This window comes from Phyllobates terribilis, unplaced genomic scaffold, assembly GCF_046119375.1.
Source record: "Phyllobates terribilis strain yellow unplaced genomic scaffold, ASM4611937v1 Scaffold_9__5_contigs__length_417890890, whole genome shotgun sequence".
Lineage (NCBI taxonomy): Eukaryota > Metazoa > Chordata > Amphibia > Anura > Dendrobatidae > Phyllobates > Phyllobates terribilis.
Genome location: NW_027362769.1, coordinates 108,753,066 through 108,771,455, shown reverse-complemented (window position 1 = coordinate 108,771,455; position 18,390 = coordinate 108,753,066). Strand labels below are relative to the sequence as shown.

The 18,390-nt window shown below is 47.3% G+C and overlaps 1 protein-coding gene across 1 annotated transcript in view; it reads right to left on the bottom strand.

Moving 5' to 3' along the window:
• Window positions 1–535: 535 nt before the first annotated feature.
• Window positions 536–18,390, bottom strand: part of LOC141160864 (acetylcholine receptor subunit alpha-1-B) — a 76,565-nt gene continuing 58,710 nt past the window's right edge. Inside the window, exons 6-9 of the mRNA XM_073645660.1 lie at window positions 15,848–16,085; window positions 13,426–13,649; window positions 5,277–5,516; window positions 536–2,908 (exon numbers count right to left, since the gene is read on the bottom strand). Coding sequence (XP_073501761.1) covers window positions 2,777–2,908; window positions 5,277–5,516; window positions 13,426–13,649; window positions 15,848–16,085 — 834 coding nt within the window. The 3' untranslated portion in view covers window positions 536–2,776. The remainder of the gene's footprint in view (window positions 2,909–5,276; window positions 5,517–13,425; window positions 13,650–15,847; window positions 16,086–18,390) is intronic.

The following is an 18,390-nucleotide window of genomic DNA, read 5'->3' as shown; positions in this document are numbered from 1 at the left end:
CTGAGCATAATGCTTACACACCTCAAATACGGCAGCCCCTGTACATAGGAGACTCTGGTCGGTACTCTGCTGCATCTCCTTCATTGTGGGCATGTCTCCCATCCTGGTATATATGTCTCCCATCCTGGTATATATGTCCCCCATCCTGGTATATATGTCCCCCATCCTGGTATATATGTCCCCCATCCTGACACCATCCTTGTATATATGTCCCCATTCATAGACCCATCGTGACTGGGATGGACATAATATCGCCGATTCTGCCACTGCAGCTGCACCGGGGCCCAGGTGTGGAGGGGGGCCCACCCGCAACAGCGACTACTTCAGCTGGATGTCGGTCGACAGCAAGTTGCAGACAAGCTGAACAGATGTTTTTGGTAGTCGGACTTGTCTAAGAATTGCTCACAGGACACATGGCGCTGTATTGCCCAGCTGAAAAGAGAAATGATCTTTTGACTTTTACTGGCTAAACACGTAAGTTGGGACAAAACACAATAAAAGTTTAGGACGTATTGAAAAGAAGAATGATTTATTACTGGTATTGGAGATACAGACAGACTCATGTAGCATGTTTATGCTCTATATGGACAAAAGTATTGGAACTCCTCTTCCCCTCTGTCCTGATCATTGAATTTAGGTTTTTCCTTCAGTCCCATTGCCACAGGTGGATAATATTCAGCCCCTCACCTGTCGTCTGCCTTAACTAACATTTGTGAAGAATGGCTGATTCTAAAGAGCTGACTGATACCAGCGCAGTCCTATAATGGGATGGCAACTGTGTAACGAGTCTGCTCATTCTTCCCTTCTAAATATTCCGTGACCACCTGTGACTGGTATTATTGAAAAGAGGGAGCATTTAGGAACCACAGCAACGCAGCCACAAAGTGGAGACCACGTAGGGTAACAGAGCAGGGTCACCGAGTGCTGAAGGAGCAGAGGGCATAGCATACACTAACGATCTGCTGACTCCATAACTGCAGAGTCCAACCCTCCTGTGGTATTAACATCAGCACAAAGCTGTACAGTGGGAGCTTCATGGCCGAGCAGCTGAATGCAGCCTTACATCACCAAGCACAATAGAAAGCGTCGGTCTCTGGGGCCGTGGAAACGTGCTTTTGTGTAATGATTACTGAACACTCCGTATCTGGCATCTGTCTTGATTTGGTGACTGTCAGGAGAACTTTACCCGCCTGACTGCATTGTGCCAGCTGTAAAGTTTGGTGGAGGAGGGATAATACTATCAGGTTGTTTTTCAGGGTTTAGATTCGGCCCATTAGTTCCAGTAATGGGAATTTTTAATGCCTCAGCACACCAATATATTTTGGACCATTTTAGCTTCCAACTTTGTGGGAACAGTTTGGGGAAGGTCCTTTTTCTGTTCCCCATGACTGCGCTCAGTGCAAGTGAGGTCCATAAAGACATGGTTGAGAGAGTTTGGTGTGGAAGAACATGACCGGCCACACAAAACCCGAACCTCAACCCCATCCAACACCTTGGGGATGAACTAGAGCGGAGATTGTGATCTCGGCCTCTCCTCCAACATCAGGTTTGACCTCACAAATGCTCTTCTGGATGAACGGGCAAAAATTCCCACAGACACCCCCAAAATCTTGTACAAAATCTTCCCAGAAGAGCGGAAGCTGTGAAAGCTGCAAGTGGGGACTCTCTCCATATTGATGTATATGAGTAAAGAATAGGAGGTCAGAAAAGCTCCTGTAGGAGTAATGTGAAGGTGTCCCAATATTTTTGTGCTGAATGTATACATTTAAGGTGTAGGATCACCAAAGTAATTTTGCTGAGGAACATCAAATGATAAAACACAAAAATGTTGGGTTATTCAAAGATCATCAAGGGTAAAAAAAAAACGCAGCGTTGTGCACCTCCCCCTTGCATGCCCAATACTATGCTTAAAGAAGCACTCCTCTTCCCATCAAAGTTTTTATCTTGTTAATATATTGCAGTCATCATATTATATAGCATGGTGTACTTACAATTGCTCATTTTGCCTTTCTACCCAGCTAATTCTACTCTTTTCTCTGTTGTATGTAAAAAGAGGAAGTCTCTTGTCCCTGCATTTATCATTCCCCATTTCAACTCCTGACTCAGCTGCTCCCTCTTCCCCCTGCCAGGGACTTTTGCAGTCACTCCTGACTCATACAGAGAAAATAGACCTCCTGCTTCTACATAGAGCTTAGGATTCAGCTAATCAGCTGGGTCTGGAGTTGAAGAGGGGAATGATAAATGCAGGGACAAGAGATTTCCTGTTTCTACATAGAGCAGAGAAAAGAGAAGATTTTTTTGAGGTAGAAAAGAAAAATGAGCAATTGTAAGTACACAGTGCTATATAATATAATTACTTCAATATATTAAGAGGATGAAAACCTTTAATGGGAGGAGGAGGAGTGCTTCTTTAACACAATGTGACATAGTGTTCCTTTAGTAAAAAAAAATAAAATAAAAAAAGAGGTAAAACTTTATGTTGATATATTCATACACCAGCTCCTTTTTTTAAGGAACCTCACAATGGCACAGATAATGTTTACAGTACTAGCTACTGGAAGTAGTCCATCATCCAAACTCAGAGTAGTTATTTTACAATATGTCATCATCACCATCGAGTGTCCTTCTTGTGGAATAATAAATCATTATCTGCATCATGAGAATGTGGCAGGATAAGGCTACAGCATTTCAGCATCATCAGATAAAGATACAGTCTGGTTCCATTTCTGCTTCTTTACTGATTGTATAAAATAGTGAAATTAAATTCCAGTTGAATTCAACCCTGTGAATTAAGTTCAATCAGTCGACCGGCGAAAACAGCCGTTGTTCCGATGACACAGACGATCATGAACAATGCAAGTAGAATGTGGTCCAGCACCATCGCGACAAACTTCCATTCTTCTGAAGCCTGCAGAAGCGACATGAGAAACAGGATAAACTTGAGAAATTTGACATTGGCATCAGAAGAATTATTGAAAAGTGTTAGTACTTGTGCAAAAGGAAAAGCCATGAGTGCCGGATCAGTATGGGGGTATATCCAAGCATGTGCACCAGGTGAGGTCGACGAGTGTTTTGGGTTGGGCTCCACCTCGATCCACCATATAAGTCCAATTTGCAAGAAGGGGCTCATGATGCAAGCTGTATATGATTCACAACACTAACACCACCCTATAAACATTGTCAGATCAGTGTTTTGGCATGAGCCCTGGCCTCTATCCTTAGGGCACTTTCACATTACATTTTTTCCTATGTTCAGTGGCCTGTCAGGGAGGCAAAACGAGATTCGTGCTTATGACTGAAAATGATGCACAACAGAGCACACTGTGACTGACTGCATCATTTTAGACAATGGCCCAATCAGTGAGGGGTTTTGATGTAAGCCCCGACGGGCCCACTGAACATAGGAAAAAACACAATGTGAAAGGGCGCTTAATAAATATATTTTGCAAATCAAACAATGCTTCTAGGATCGAAGATCACAAACGCCATTTTTTTATTCTAAAATGTTCTTCATTAATCTGACAAAAGCCTCTATGTGCCTATCAAATTGGAGGTACAGTAAAAGCTCATATCTGTCACGGTGTGACTGTGGGATAAGAGATGTGCACCTATACTGACCCTCAGGCTAGGGGTACCTGACCATCCCTGTCCCAGGGTTACCCCTGAAGGTGGAGGTGCCTGGGCTTCATTCCTGCCTATGCTCCTAAGTAGCAGTATATGATGAAATAGAAAACAAGACAGACAGGGCAAAAATGGAAGCACAATCACACAACACTCTCTCAGGGAAATACATAGAGGAATATAAAGTGTACAGCCGGAGAGGCAGCAAACTAATATAAAGACACCTAGGGGAAAAGAAAAGGCTTAACTGCTCTTAACAACTTTAGAAATAACCACTAATAACAAGGAGGAGTGTTTGAATCTGTGGATTTCACAGACCCTGACGCCGCCATGACAGTTGGAAATGTTTGAGAAAACCTCCTTGTGGCTATATCTCGCCATTGGCTCTGTATTACCTATGTGTACAATATGGATCTGTAATATGGGAATATGCACGAGCCCTGAATAGCACTTTGGAAAAAGAGTAAATGTAAATAGTAAAGGCAGGTTTTCCTAATACAAATCACTCCCAGATGACTGCAAGCAAGAAAGCAAGGTTGCATTCATATAGCAGTATTTTACAGTCCATGCTCGGACTGCCATGCCCAACCTGACAGTGGGACTTCTTAACTTGAACCAACAGGCTCATACAGTATATGCCTTTGAAGCTGTTGGTTCAGGTCAAGAGACAAGTGGTTGGGCCGACATTTGCGGCACCTTAAAATACAGTTGTGTGAATGCACTTTTTGGCTGAATTTACACTGTGTTGGAGGCTTCTGCTAGAGGTATATGTCAGGAATATATGACAGAAACCTCAAGTGTACACTATGCCATCTTTCAAGGCTACATAGTGGGATACAGTATGTTGCCTTTGGTTTCCATTACAGAAAAGCACAGTATACATTTTTTTTTTTGCTGAATGTCCTAATATTACATATCATAATTGACTGTGCTATTCTATGCGACATTAGTTGCGTCCTTGAAACCCTATGGAGACATTAGAATGGTTTTCGGCTAAAATGAAAAGTCTGCAGTCACATTGCTGAATCATGACATTGTGCACTGTGCACACTGTCACGATTAGCCGATATTTCCCATGCGAGTGGCCGGTCATGTGCCCTCATGTATGCGATTTGCGTACTTGCGGTCACATGCCAACTACACTTGAGCGCTTCTCTCAGTTCTCTTGTATTGAGAGAAGCTGGATAAGACTAGTCGGTACATGACCAAAAGTATGGAAATCACATGTACAACGTATACTGTCACGATCCTGCGGTCACATAGATGGACTACAGACTTTACATTTCAGCTCGGGACACCCCTTTATAAAAATGAGAGGTTAAATAGGAATGTTTAGGTAATATTTCTTTTAAAATCCCAGTAGTACTAGATATTATTTCAGATCCAACTCGTGACAACAAGGTTTTGCTTTGCCATTTCCACCGTGACTCCCACCATCTTTAGAACAAAGTACCCCTCTGGCTGCTCATGGCAGCTCCTGTCCTTCTATCCCATAGAAGTAAGTGTGAATGCCTTTTCATACAAAAACACTATTTTGGGAGTAGCACTATGCAGGAAAATGATCCAAAGTGACCACTAGATTTTTTTTTGTTCAGTTAATCAATTGAAGTACCAAAGGGTCAAAGTTTGAATTTTGGACTTAAAACCTGTTGTACCTTGTTAGATTCTTGGTCCGATTTCATGGTTTCTGCAATATATTTAACACCTTCAATGGCGCTCTTCACATCAGGGTTCTTCAGGATTGGTGACTGATAAATCACGGCAGCAGGACCCAGTTTTCCAGAAATTTCAGAAATATCCATGTCTTCTGCAAAGACCTTCTGCCCTTTGTTTTCTTGCGAAGGCCGTTTCATGGTAGAGAAAAACATCAAGTTCGGTATTGTTTCGATAAAAATCTGAATGCAAAGAAAGTATTTAATATTGTTGCAGATTGTATTACAACAAACCAAGAAGACAACTCCAAACCCCCCTAATATGTCGGCTTAGATCCCCCCTCCCTCTGTTCACCATAGAGGAGAACTGCAATTGTTCCCACAGACTGGACTTGTCCAAGAAAGGGTTTCAGGAGTGCGACCTGCAGTAGTCAGTATTTTTAGTAGACTGCAGGCTGCTGACGTCTACAAGACGCTACAAGACAAGACGTCACGAGACCCTGGCATCCTGGCGTAGGCGGTGCAATGACATCATGGCATTGTGCTGCCTATGCTCACTTGCTATATGTGGACAGGACTCGGTGTCTGTGGTCATCAAAGTATCAAGATTAGGTGAGTATAAGCTTCCTTTTTAAGTGTGGTGATATAGAAGGGTTAATATTTTTCTAAGTTCTATATTTTTTTAGTATTTACTAGTCTCATAGTCTCTTATTATGTTTAAGATTTTTCTTTAGGTTTCATATTTGGTCTAATATTTTCCTATCTCATATGCAAAGGCTCTGAGAAACTGGGCGTTATGGGTAGTACACTGGGAAAGGCAGAATAGCTAAAAATCTCATAACATGTTTGTGAGGAGGAGGAGGCTGATGGACATTTCCAATGGGAACTAACCTTGTCTGTAAATGGTCACAGGGTAATAAACAGAATTGTTTAAGCTCACGACCGGTGTGCATTTCTTTTATCCGAGCACTCATGACAGAGAAGGCCAGGTCCCACAAATTGGCCTCACTGATGATCCTGTAGCACCCTGAGGACTCGGCTGCTACAGGGGTATTGCACCTCAAACCAGAGGTGTGGTATTCCACTCCCGGGTAAGGATGGAGTGTGGGACTGAGCTCAGCTAGCTGCATGCACTACACTCATCCCATTTCCGGGGGACAGATCAACGGTACTCCCACCAGATAGATGTGCAGGTACGACAGCGTCTGTCCCTGGCTGGAGTGGGAGGGGGGAAGGAACATCCCAGTAGTGTAGGGGCAGATAGGGGAGGGACTCTGGGCATAGAGGTAGGAGCCCATTGGGTGCTAGTCACCTGGGCTCACACATAGAGGGAGTATATATGGTGGGCACCATCTAGAGACAGGGAGAGTCAGAGGGAGAGTTCAGCCAGGAGGGCTGACAGGGAGCTGTGGCTCCGGCTGGGCCCAGCTCCAGGGCCAGGCCTGTAGTGGAGAGGAGGAGGAAGAAAGGCCCAGAGACGCAGGACAGGAGGGAACCCTGAGATCCCACAAGTTAACGGGTGAAGGGTTGGCAGATCAGGGTACCGGATCCCAAACTGGTGGAGGCTAATGATCCTCAGCCAGGAACCGGAGGTCGTGGTCAAGTTTTGGCACGACCCTCACCACATCCACCAGGAAGGCACACCACGAATAGGGTCAGGAAAGCCAGAGAAGGTTTTACCACCAAGAGGCCCGAGGGAGCCGGACAAAGGTGGATCCCTGGTGGGAACGGCCAGAAGGAAGGAAGAGAGGGGAGCTCAGGACCACGCTCTGGACTGCCTGGGAGTTGGCCGAGTCCCACACCTGGTGGACGCAGCACGGCTCGGGTGGTCACTCAAGGCCGGAGTGACCAGAGCAACACCTGTGAGTAAAAACCCTGAAACTGCATCGCATGTCTCTGAGCTTCCTTGCTGCACCATCACAACCACCATCTTCCACATCTGCTGCCCTGAGGCCATACCCCTCCCGTTGGGGGTTATACCATCCTTGCTGCACAATCCTACCACCGGCCCCAGCGGTCTGCTCTGCAGCGGCGGCCTCCTAGCCGCAATCAACGGGTGGCGTAGTCGACACTTAAACAACATCTACAAAGACTGCCACACACGTAGTTTGACCACCCTGGGCACGAACCGGGTCACCGCCACAAGGACTACTACCCCTATCCAGATCCGGCTCCGGGTGTCCCTTGAACATGGCCCAGGGGGCGCGTCAACTTTGGCGTAGTCGGCAGGATTACGTGCCCGCAACCACCGGGTACTGCGTGCCTGAAGAAAAGTTCATTTTTACCGTAAGAAGAAGTCTCCCGCCGGTTCCGGAGGGTCCCCGCCATCGGACGCCATCTCGGGTCGTTTCCCGCCGTTTGCCCGCCATCTGCGGCCTTTTCCCGCCATCCACGGAGTTTCCCGCCATTGGGAGGCGATTCCCGCCATCTGGGACGATTTCCCGCCCTGGCAGAGCGGACGCCATTATGGGCGTGCCAGAGGGTGGCAAGAGACCACCTCCCATCGTGGGCCTGGTCCCAGAAGAGCGCCAAAAGCGGAGACCGCCCCCACCAGCAGAGACTGCAATGATAGAGATGTCCATCAGAGCGAGGGGTCTGCCCCTGGAACTGACAATCACCAAGTGGCCCCGGGACCACCCTCAGGATGGGCGGATACAGAACAAAACCAAGAAGATGGGTGCAGCCTGGAGGAGTCTGGAGAGATCGCACCCGGAGATGGAGGGAGAGTCAGGCAGCACCGGCCCTCTGGTCAGGAGCCTGTTGCAGGCCGCCACCCCAGAAGGCCTGGTGGAGATCCTGGCACAGCTCCCCAAAGATCGGGAGCATGCACAGACCGCGCTGGAGGGCTTGGCCCGGAAGATGGCCCGAGTGCAGCAAGAAGTGCTGACAGAGTGGAGCAGAGAAATGGCCCTGCAGGCTGGAACCCGCCAGCAAAGGACGCCACCCGGGACGAGGAGTCTGTCTGCCTCTGAGGATGGTGCAGGAGGGACGAAGGCCGGAGACGACGCCGTGGAAGGAGCTGAAGAGATGGAAGCAGGTAAAGGGGACGTCACCACCCCAAGCCTAGTAGCCGTAAGCCTGCCCCAGCTCCCCGTCGCAGAGCCCGAAATCCCACCGACCGTGCCCGTTGCTGCACCGCCACTGCTCCGAACTAGGCCTCAAGCGGCAGGAGCCGCGGCCACGCCCCCTGTGACGTCACGCGCCTTAACCCTGAGCGCGGCCAAGCAGGAAACGCCACCGACCTGGTCGCAAGGCCGAGTGCCCCCGGGCGCCGCCGTCTCCACAGTGCCCTTCACCTTTAAAGTGCCACCGGCCTGGTCGCAAGGCCTGGTGAATCCGGGCGCCGCTACCACCACCGCGCCCTCGACCTCCACAGTGCTGCCCCTAGGCGAAGACCTATTTGCGCAACATACTTGCCCGGATGGGCAGCCCTTTGAGTGGCCACCGGAATACCTCAATCCCCGATTCCGGAAGGAATGGCCCCTGTGTGAGCCCCTGATCCCGGCTCCGGCACCCGCCAAGATCACCCCACTCCCGTTGGAGGAGGCGCAGTTCGCATGGGACCCCACCGGTGAAAACCTCATGGGGTTCACCCAAGAGACCCGGGCGGCCGCAGCCCAGCGTGCGGAGTGCTGCCGACAACAACTGGAGGTCTTCAACAAAGAACGGTGAGAGAGGCGGATCCGCGAGGAGCGGCTGCAGGTCCAGAGCGCGGAGCAGAAAAGCCGGACCCGGAGAAACCCCCGTGCAGCCCACGGTCCCCGCGCCACCGGGACTGTAATCAAGTTCCAACTGGAGCACGGTTGGGGCTTTATCAGGGATCACAAAACCCCCGGTGACGTCTTTGTTACCCGCAGGGATGTCGAGTCCCATCTGCCAGAGGGACACCGGGGACGTGACCTTTACCTGGGTGACGAGGTCACCTTCACCCGGCATCAGTGTGCAAAAGGACCATACGCCCTTCATGTGCACCGGCTGACGGAAGAAGAGCTGCGGTATGAGGGAGATCAAGAGGACCCGGACGGGTCTGAAGATTACCCTCAGGAGGAGACAAGGAGAAGACACCGCTACTGAAGGGAAGTAGCATAAACAAAAGAGCTGTATATAGTTACCCGTTGGGGTATGAGAACTGTTACAAGAACTGTTATGTGAATTGCTGCTAAGTGAAGTGTGGTCCCCGTTGGGACTAGCGTGGAACTATTACCTGTGTGTCCCTATCCCCACAGGCTGAGGACTGTGAGCAGCCATTCCCTATCCCCACAGGCTGAGGACTGTGAGCAGCCATTCCCTATCCCCACAGGCTGAGGACTGTGAGCAGCCATCCCTTTTCCCCACTGGCCGAGGACTGAGAGCGGCCATACCCTGTAAATAATTGCGCTTCCTAAGGCGCCCCCTACCGGTTTTATAGGAGAACTGCTGTTTTCTTCCAGTGACTGTTGCACTTTACCCGGTCACAAGTTGCACCGTGGCCGGAAGAACAAGAACGATTTATATAAAAGAGTTTTATATTGAAAGTTTATACTGCTAAAATGTTAATATAAGAAATTACCTGTACGTTATATTTTCTGATAATGTTTTTTATAATGTTTTATATGTTAGTGTATGTTTTAAAAAAGTTTGTATGTTTTGGTATGTTTTATTCTTTTACAGCCCGAGGACGTGCTGTGATTTACCAGGGGGGAATGTAGCACCCTGAGGACTCGGCTGCTACAGGGGTATTGCACCTCAAACCAGAGGTGTGGTATTCCACTCCCGGGTAAGGATGGAGTGTGGGACTGAGCTCAGCTAGCTGCATGCACTACACTCATCCCATTTCCGGGGGACAGATCAACGGTACTCCCACCAGATAGATGTGCAGGTACGACAGCGTCTGTCCCTGGCTGGAGTGGGAGGGGGGAAGGAACATCCCAGTAGTGTAGGGGCAGATAGGGGAGGGACTCTGGGCATAGAGGTAGGAGCCCATTGGGTGCTAGTCACCTGGGCTCACACATAGAGGGAGTATATATGGTGGGCACCATCTAGAGACAGGGAGAGTCAGAGGGAGAGTTCAGCCAGGAGGGCTGACAGGGAGCTGTGGCTCCGGCTGGGCCCAGCTCCAGGGCCAGGCCTGTAGTGGAGAGGAGGAGGAAGAAAGGCCCAGAGACGCAGGACAGGAGGGAACCCTGAGATCCCACAAGTTAACGGGTGAAGGGTTGGCAGATCAGGGTACCGGATCCCAAACTGGTGGAGGCTAATGATCCTCAGCCAGGAACCGGAGGTCGTGGTCAAGTTTTGGCACGACCCTCACCACATCCACCAGGAAGGCACACCACGAATAGGGTCAGGAAAGCCAGAGAAGGTTTTACCACCAAGAGGCCCGAGGGAGCCGGACAAAGGTGGATCCCTGGTGGGAACGGCCAGAAGGAAGGAAGAGAGGGGAGCTCAGGACCACGCTCTGGACTGCCTGGGAGTTGGCCGAGTCCCACACCTGGTGGACGCAGCACGGCTCGGGTGGTCACTCAAGGCCGGAGTGACCAGAGCAACACCTGTGAGTAAAAACCCTGAAACTGCATCGCATGTCTCTGAGCTTCCTTGCTGCACCATCACAACCACCATCTTCCACATCTGCTGCCCTGAGGCCATACCCCTCCCGTTGGGGGTTATACCATCCTTGCTGCACAATCCTACCACCGGCCTCAGCAGTCTGCTCTGCAGCGGCGGCCTCCTAGCCGCAATCAACGGGTGGCGTAGTTGACACTTAAACAACATCTACAAAGACTGCCACACACGTAGTTTGACCACCCTGGGCACGGACCGGGTCACCGCCACAAGGACTACTACCCCTATCCAGATCCGGCTCCGGGTGTCCCTTGAACATGGCCCAGGGGGCGCGTCAATCCCGTAATCTGACTTTGAGTCAGAACAGCAGCTAAAACAGGGGTATGGAGATGGCATTAATATTGTCAAAGTTGAGGAAAATCGTCACTTTACAGTGAACTCAGGGGGCATTATTACTTTAAGTGGGAATTAGGGGCATTATAACCTTGAAACGCGAACACGGGCATTTGTAGCGCCCCGAGGGTTCGGTCGCTACAGAGGTATTGCATCTCAACCAGATGTGCGATATCTCACTTCCAGGGAAGGATGGAGTGTGGATCAGGACCCTGATACCTGCATGCATTACACCACATTTCCGGGGGGCAGGGCGACCGATATGCTCCAAGCAAGTAGAGCACGACAGTCCCTGTCCCTGGCTGGAGTGGGGGGAGGGAACACCGAGGAAGGGGGAACCCTGTAGTGCATAGGAGGGAGAGTGCAGTTCCTGGGTGCACCTAGAAGGAGGTATAAAAGGTGGGCACCATCTTAGTTCAGTGTTCAGTTCAGTCAGAGGGAAGAAGTGACAGAGCAGGGCCTCTGTGGAGCTCTGCTCTGGAGGCGGGCCTAGCCTGTGAGGCCCTGCCAGGACTGAGAGAGAGAGAAGGAGGCTGGGAGCAGGGGCTCTGCATGGGCTCTGCTCCGCAGGCAGGCCGGAGAGAGCGCCCGGAGCCTGGAGGAAGGAGAAGGAAGGAAGAGGAGCGGAGGAGGCTCCAGGAACAAGGAATGAAGGGACCCCAGGGGTGTGGACCGGCGAGTCGCCACCGCACGCCCGAATCTACCTGCGTAGAAGGGTCAGGCCAAAGGGGGAGACCGGTCCCCGAAACTAGTGGAGGCGGGGAACTACCCTCAGCTAGAAACCGGAGGCTGTGACAATTCACGTGGCGCAGCCCCTCGCTACACCCGCTAGGAAGGCACCATATAGGGTCAGGGAAACTGGCGCCAAGGTTTACCAGAGAAGGCCCGAGGCAGCCGGACAGAAGCGAGGTCACTGGCGGGGTACGACAGGCCAGAGAAAGGACACACAAAGGGGGTCCTGTGAAATGCTCCAAAGTTATCTGGGAGTTGGCCGAGCCCCTCACCTGGTGAACTCGGTGCAACGCGGGAAGTTACAGCCGGCCAGAGTAACGTGGAGTAACGAACTGTGAGTAAAGATCCTGGACTACATTACAGAGACTCTGAGTCATTATTCCCGCGCACCATCACCCCCATCATCCACACTTGCTGCCCTGAGGCTATACTCCTCCTGTGGGGAGTTATACTATCCTCTGCTGCACCCACAACACCAGCCTCAGCGGTCTGCCCTGCAGCGGCGGTTCACTCTGACCGCAATCCACGGGTGGCGTAGTCGGACATTTAATCGTAAAAACCACATAAATAGACTGCCACTGGTTTGACCACCCTGAGCCACGGGACCGGGTCACCGCCACGGAGACTACAACCCCCAGCATCTACAAAAAGGCCCGATTCCGGGTTCCCCACGCGGTCCAGGGGGCGCGTCACATTTTTAATGTCTAGGGTCAATAAGGTAGCATAATTACTTTGTAGGACGCACATGTGAGGCCTTCCTAGGAAGCATTACTTTCTTTGGATACAATTATAACTGTGTAGTAACACAAAGGGGGCACTATTACAGTTTGGAGGAACTGAGAAAATTACTATTACTGTATGGGACACTATTACTGTATGGCACTATTATTTTTAGTAGCACTATTGTTTTCAGGTAGCATTTTTTGGAAGGTAATTATAGTAGTGACTCAATTTAGTTGTTTGTGCAGTGATGGGGCAAATAGGGAGCAACAGGCAAGAAATTAGGGGTAGCAACAGAATGGGGAGTTAGTGTAGGTTGTAAATAGGTGGAGATGGTACTGAAAAAGGGAGACGTCAAATGTGTCTATTATAAATCCTGCAGATGATTCCGGGCTGGAAGAAGCTGTCATAGCGGTCAGGGCCAGATGGAAAAGATGGGAAAAGTGAACGACTTCAATTAGAAAGAACATTTCTTGTAAGTCACTGGATTTCCCTGAACTGTAATCCATTATGCAGTCTGCAGAGGTGGAATCTATCACTATATGGTCACCGTGTGGTGGTCTTTTTTTATAATTTTTTTTATTTAGTAATAATTTGATGGAACAATTTAGGTATTATAAAGTGGTAGGTATATAATGGTATTATTGGTAATTTTGGTCTTTGCAGTGTGTGTTTTTTCCAGTAGAAGTATGATATAATATATATTCACTATGTAATGGTAATGTCAGTGGTCATCGTGTAGCAATGTCCCTAGGTCTCCTTAACTCACCTTCCTCACCCAAGGTGGCATTGTGTGAGTACTTGGGGAGCGATGATGAGTGTTAATTACGATGACAGTAATAATAATTGCTGCTATAACAAGCACCATTGTAAATAACATGTATTTTCCGATCAGCGGCACGGCGCTAGAGGTTGACGGGATCAGTTCAACAATAACCAGAAGAAACACAGTGAGTGACAGCAGGACAGAGATGCCTAGAGTCATTTTCTCGCCTGTAAAAAACACACAAAAATAAATAAATCAAAACATAATGTTATAAAGCATATGAGTGATAAACTATACTCTATGGCCAAAAGTTTGGGAATTTTAGCATTTTATCAACTTTTTGGATTTACTACCACTACTCTGTTGTCCAGGAGCTTCTGTGTACCTGATACTGGGGTCATTACTCCAGTCCCTCTAAGGGTTTGTACATACAGCTAATTATCTTGGATGAGTGATATCCATGTATTTTTTCCTCGGACCAACAGTCCAAAGGAAAAACTGGAGACATATCCGATTTTGATCCGAGTGCTGGATCAAAATTGGCAATGCAAGTCTATGGGTCCGTGAAAATATACCGCACTTAGATGACATCCGAATGCAGTCCGATTTTCATGGACTGACATAAAGGAGAAGGTGAAAAAAAATTTTCTCCATGTCTGAGAAAAACTGATGCCACTTTGATCAAACTCTGATCAGAATGATTGGAACATTTTTCTCGGATAGAGAAAAAACAGTTGGCATACAGAGTAATATTTCAATATTTGCAGATGACACTAAACTCTGCAGGGTAATCAATACAGAGGAGGACAATTTTATATTACAGGAGGATCTATGTAAACTAGAAGCTTGGGCTGATAAATGGCAAATGAGCTTTAATGGGGATAAATGTAAGGTAATGCACTTGGGCAGAGGAAATAAAATGTATAATTATATGCTTAATTGTAAAACACTGGGCAAAACTGTCACTGAAAAAGACCTGGGTGTATTGGTGGACGACAAGCTCACGTTTAGTGGCCAGTGTCAGGCTGCTGCTGCAAAGGCAAATAAAATAATGGGATGCATTAAAAGAGACATAGATGCTCATGAGGAGAACATAATTTTACCTCTATACAAGTCATTAGTGCGACCGCACTTAGAATACTGTGTACAGTTCTGGTCTCCGGTGTATAAGAAAGACATAGCTGAACTAGAGAGGGTGCAGAGAAGAGCGACCAAGGTTATTAGAGGACTGGGGGGTCTGCAATACCAAGACAGGTTATTACACTTGGGGTTATTTACTGTGGAAAAAAGAAGGCTTAGGGGTGATCTTATTACTATGTACAAGTATATGAGGGGACAGTACAAAGACCTTTCTACTGATCTTCTTACTCTGAGGCCTGAGACGGGGACAAGGGGGCATCTTCTACGTCTGGAGGAAAGAAGGTTTAATCACAATCACAGACGCGGGTTCTTTACTGTAAGAGCAGTGAGACTATGGAACTCTCTGCCGCATGATGTTGTAATGAGTGATTCACTATTAAAATTTAAGAAGGGCATGGATGCCTTTCTTGAAAAGTATAATATTACAGGTTATAAATACTAGATTCCTTGATAGGGCGTTGATCCAGGGAACTAGTCTGATTGTCGTATGGAGTCGGGAAGGAATTTTTTTCCCCAATGTGGAGCTTAGTGTTTGCCACATGGTTTTTTTTTGCCTTCCTTTGGATCAACATGTTAGGCTATGGGTTGAACTAGATGGACTTAGTCTTCCTTCAACCTTAAAAACTATGTTACTATGTATGTTACTTTACCCTAATGCACAAACTGCTAGACTGGCGAGCTGTGAACCCATTTTTAGTCCTTAAATTTGGCCTATTGCACAATTTTTTTTAATGTACATAGTAATTTTAAAATAAAAAAATAGGCAACATTTTAAAAAATCTAAATAAAAAAATTGACCATAAAAACCTGATGTAAGAAATAGGTCATTTTCTGATGACATATTCCCTTTTCCTAGATAGAAGACACTACCCCGAGTGATACTTGAGCAGCTTTTATAATGTTCTCCCAACAGATATTGGTCTATATTGAGAAATCAGGACTTTATAAGAACCCTGTTTAAGAACCACAACTTTTCATATACAGTACACCCTGAAAACTTCAAAACACACATTAAGAAAAATACTGATAATTTTTGGAAGAAGTAGCCCAGACACTCTCATGATTTCTGCATGCAATGCTAGTTATCACCAGTGGCGTATAATTTGAAGTTCCTAGTCCCAATGAAAAAACCCCTATTGAGCCCCCAACTATCACGGGTCTTTAATAGTATTTTTTTTTTTCAAATGACCTCTTAGGCCCCACTTGGTTTTAGGGCCCAGGTGCAACTTCATCCCCTACACCCCCTATTATACTCCCCTGTTTATCACCCCAGCATACTCCATACCTGAATCAGTGGGCAGGTAGAAAACTAAACCAGTTAAAAAGGAGAAAAGCAGACAGGGGATGATGACATTCACAACGAAGTAAAGAGAGAGACGTTGTAAGACGAAGTGGTAGGTGATATCCAAGTATGGGACACCAGGGCAGCAGGCATATTCCACCCAATGTTTCCAGCAGCGGTAATCCTTCATCATCCACTCTCCACTCTCCTTGAAGTTACTGAGATCTGGACGGTCACTTTCCTTGAAAGCAGAATATTAAATATATCAGTCATTTAGTCAATCTATTCTCTATTACATGCCACCAGCACATTGCATTCCTGGATCAAGAACATCATAGGGAGGTTATTTACTTCTTGTCCTTGTACACATTGCTTGCAGTACTTGGACTTGTGCATGTATCATACAAGCCTTATAGCAGTGACGGCTATATTCCTATCTCAGGCAGATAAATTAGATGAATGTTGTCCGAATGTGACAATTTCAGCAAGACCGGCCTACCATCTGATGTTTAAGGGGGTCTCCCGACTCTCCCCTCCATAGATGATGTAAGGGAAAGAAGGATTGGGCAGTTTCAATGTCTAAAAATAATCCACCGCCAGAGGTGCCTGGCCGGAGTCTTCTCCTCTCTCCATTGAAATCTCATGAACGCTCGGCTGAGCTGAATGCTCATATCTACGGGGAATTCGGGAGAGATAGTGGTTTGCCGAATGGACGTTATCTTATGTGTATGGCCAGCTTCACTGTCTTCTATGCTTGAGGTAGCTATGACTACACAAAAGATGTCACCAAAGATGAACGCCATACCATGTGTTTTCAATGGTGCTCTGGTATAGAGGGGCCCATCTCTAGTTAGTCCCATCCTTTCTGTAACTGGGTGGCAAACACCTGTACACAGGGTTGGACTGGCCCACCAGAGAGCCGGAGAATCCTCCGGTGGGCCCTGGCTTCTCCTTCAGGAGAGTTCATAGTGCAAACCTTGCAGCTGCTATGGGGCTCTTGAGTGGGGGAGAAAGGTGGACCCTCAGAATCAAATTCTCTGGTGGGCCCAATGTTCTTCAGTCTGACACTGCCTGTACAAGACTCAACCCAGCAGACTGGGGCGGGCATACCATTGGAAGAACCTGTGCAGCTGCACAGGGGTTCAAGAGGTAAGGGGGACACCACCACCTCGAAAGCAGGGGGAATTGTGCATTATGATAAGTTATTGGACTGTAAAGGGCCCATATATTGTTCTTGCACAGGGGCCTTCTGCTTTCTGTGACCCCCACTGCCTCCAGGGGTAATGCATTGTTAGCAAAGAAAATTGCAGCAAAGTATGACGTTTTCAAATTTAATTTTTTTTTATCATTTAACAAAATGCAAAGTGATATAACAAAAGAGGATTTAAGTAAAATCAATATTTGGTGTAACCGCCCTTTGCCTTCAAAGCAGCATCAGTTCTTCCTGGTAGCTTGTAGGCAGTTTTTGAAGGAACTTGGCAGGGAGGATGTTCCAAGCATCTTGGAGAATTTACCTAGGGCTAAAAGTAGCCCCTGATCTGATAGCCTTGGGTCTTATGTATAGGACGTGGCAATTTATGATTGCATAAGGGTTGCAAACTGCTCTGTTCACATCTGTGACAAATTCCTTTCACGATGGACATTGGCAGCAACCTACAGACTCCTCTGGCTTAGGATGGGGTCCGTAATGTCCCAAGTGTAATGTCCCAGGTTCCAAGGTAATGCAGATGAGAATGCTGATAAATACAGCAGAAGAGGTTTATAGCGGCACAGAGTGATGTACTTATTTTCTGCCATTAGGGGGTAGTAAAGAGTTACTGAAGCAGCGCTGCCTTCCATATATGGAGATAAGGTCACATGGTTAAACCACATGACCGGGTTGTTCTGGGTCTTGCAGTGAAGATAAGCAGACATGATACAGAGGGTTGTCCTGGAAAAGTTTTTCACAGGGCCGGCATAAGGGGGTGGGAAACTGGGCAATTGCCCAGGGCCTACACACTCTTTTGGGGCACCTGTCTCTGTAGCAGGAGCTACACTGATAATAGCATTAAAACAATTAAAAAAAAAATGCACATATTTTGTATTGCTGGGTTCGTAAAAGTCTGAGCTATCAAAATATAAAGTAAATTAATTTGACCGGTAAATTCCGTAACAAGAAAAAATATCAAAACGCCAGAATTACGTTATTTTAGCAGCCACAACATTGCAATAAAATGCAATAAGAGGTGATCAAAAACATTGTATCTGCCCCAAAATGGTATCAGTAAAAACGTCAGCTCAGGGCACAAAAAATAAGCCATCACCCAGCCCCAGATCCCAAAAAATGAAAACGTTATGAGTTTTGGAAAATGACTACAAATGCAAAATTTCATTTTCGCAAATTTCAGAAATTTTTTTCACCTCTTAAATAATAAAAAAAAGAACTATACATATTTGGTATCTGCATACTCAGACTGACCTGGAGAATCATATTGCCATGTCAGTTTTATCATATAGTGAACATGGTAAACAGAAAAACTTAAAATACAATTGTGGAATTGGACTTT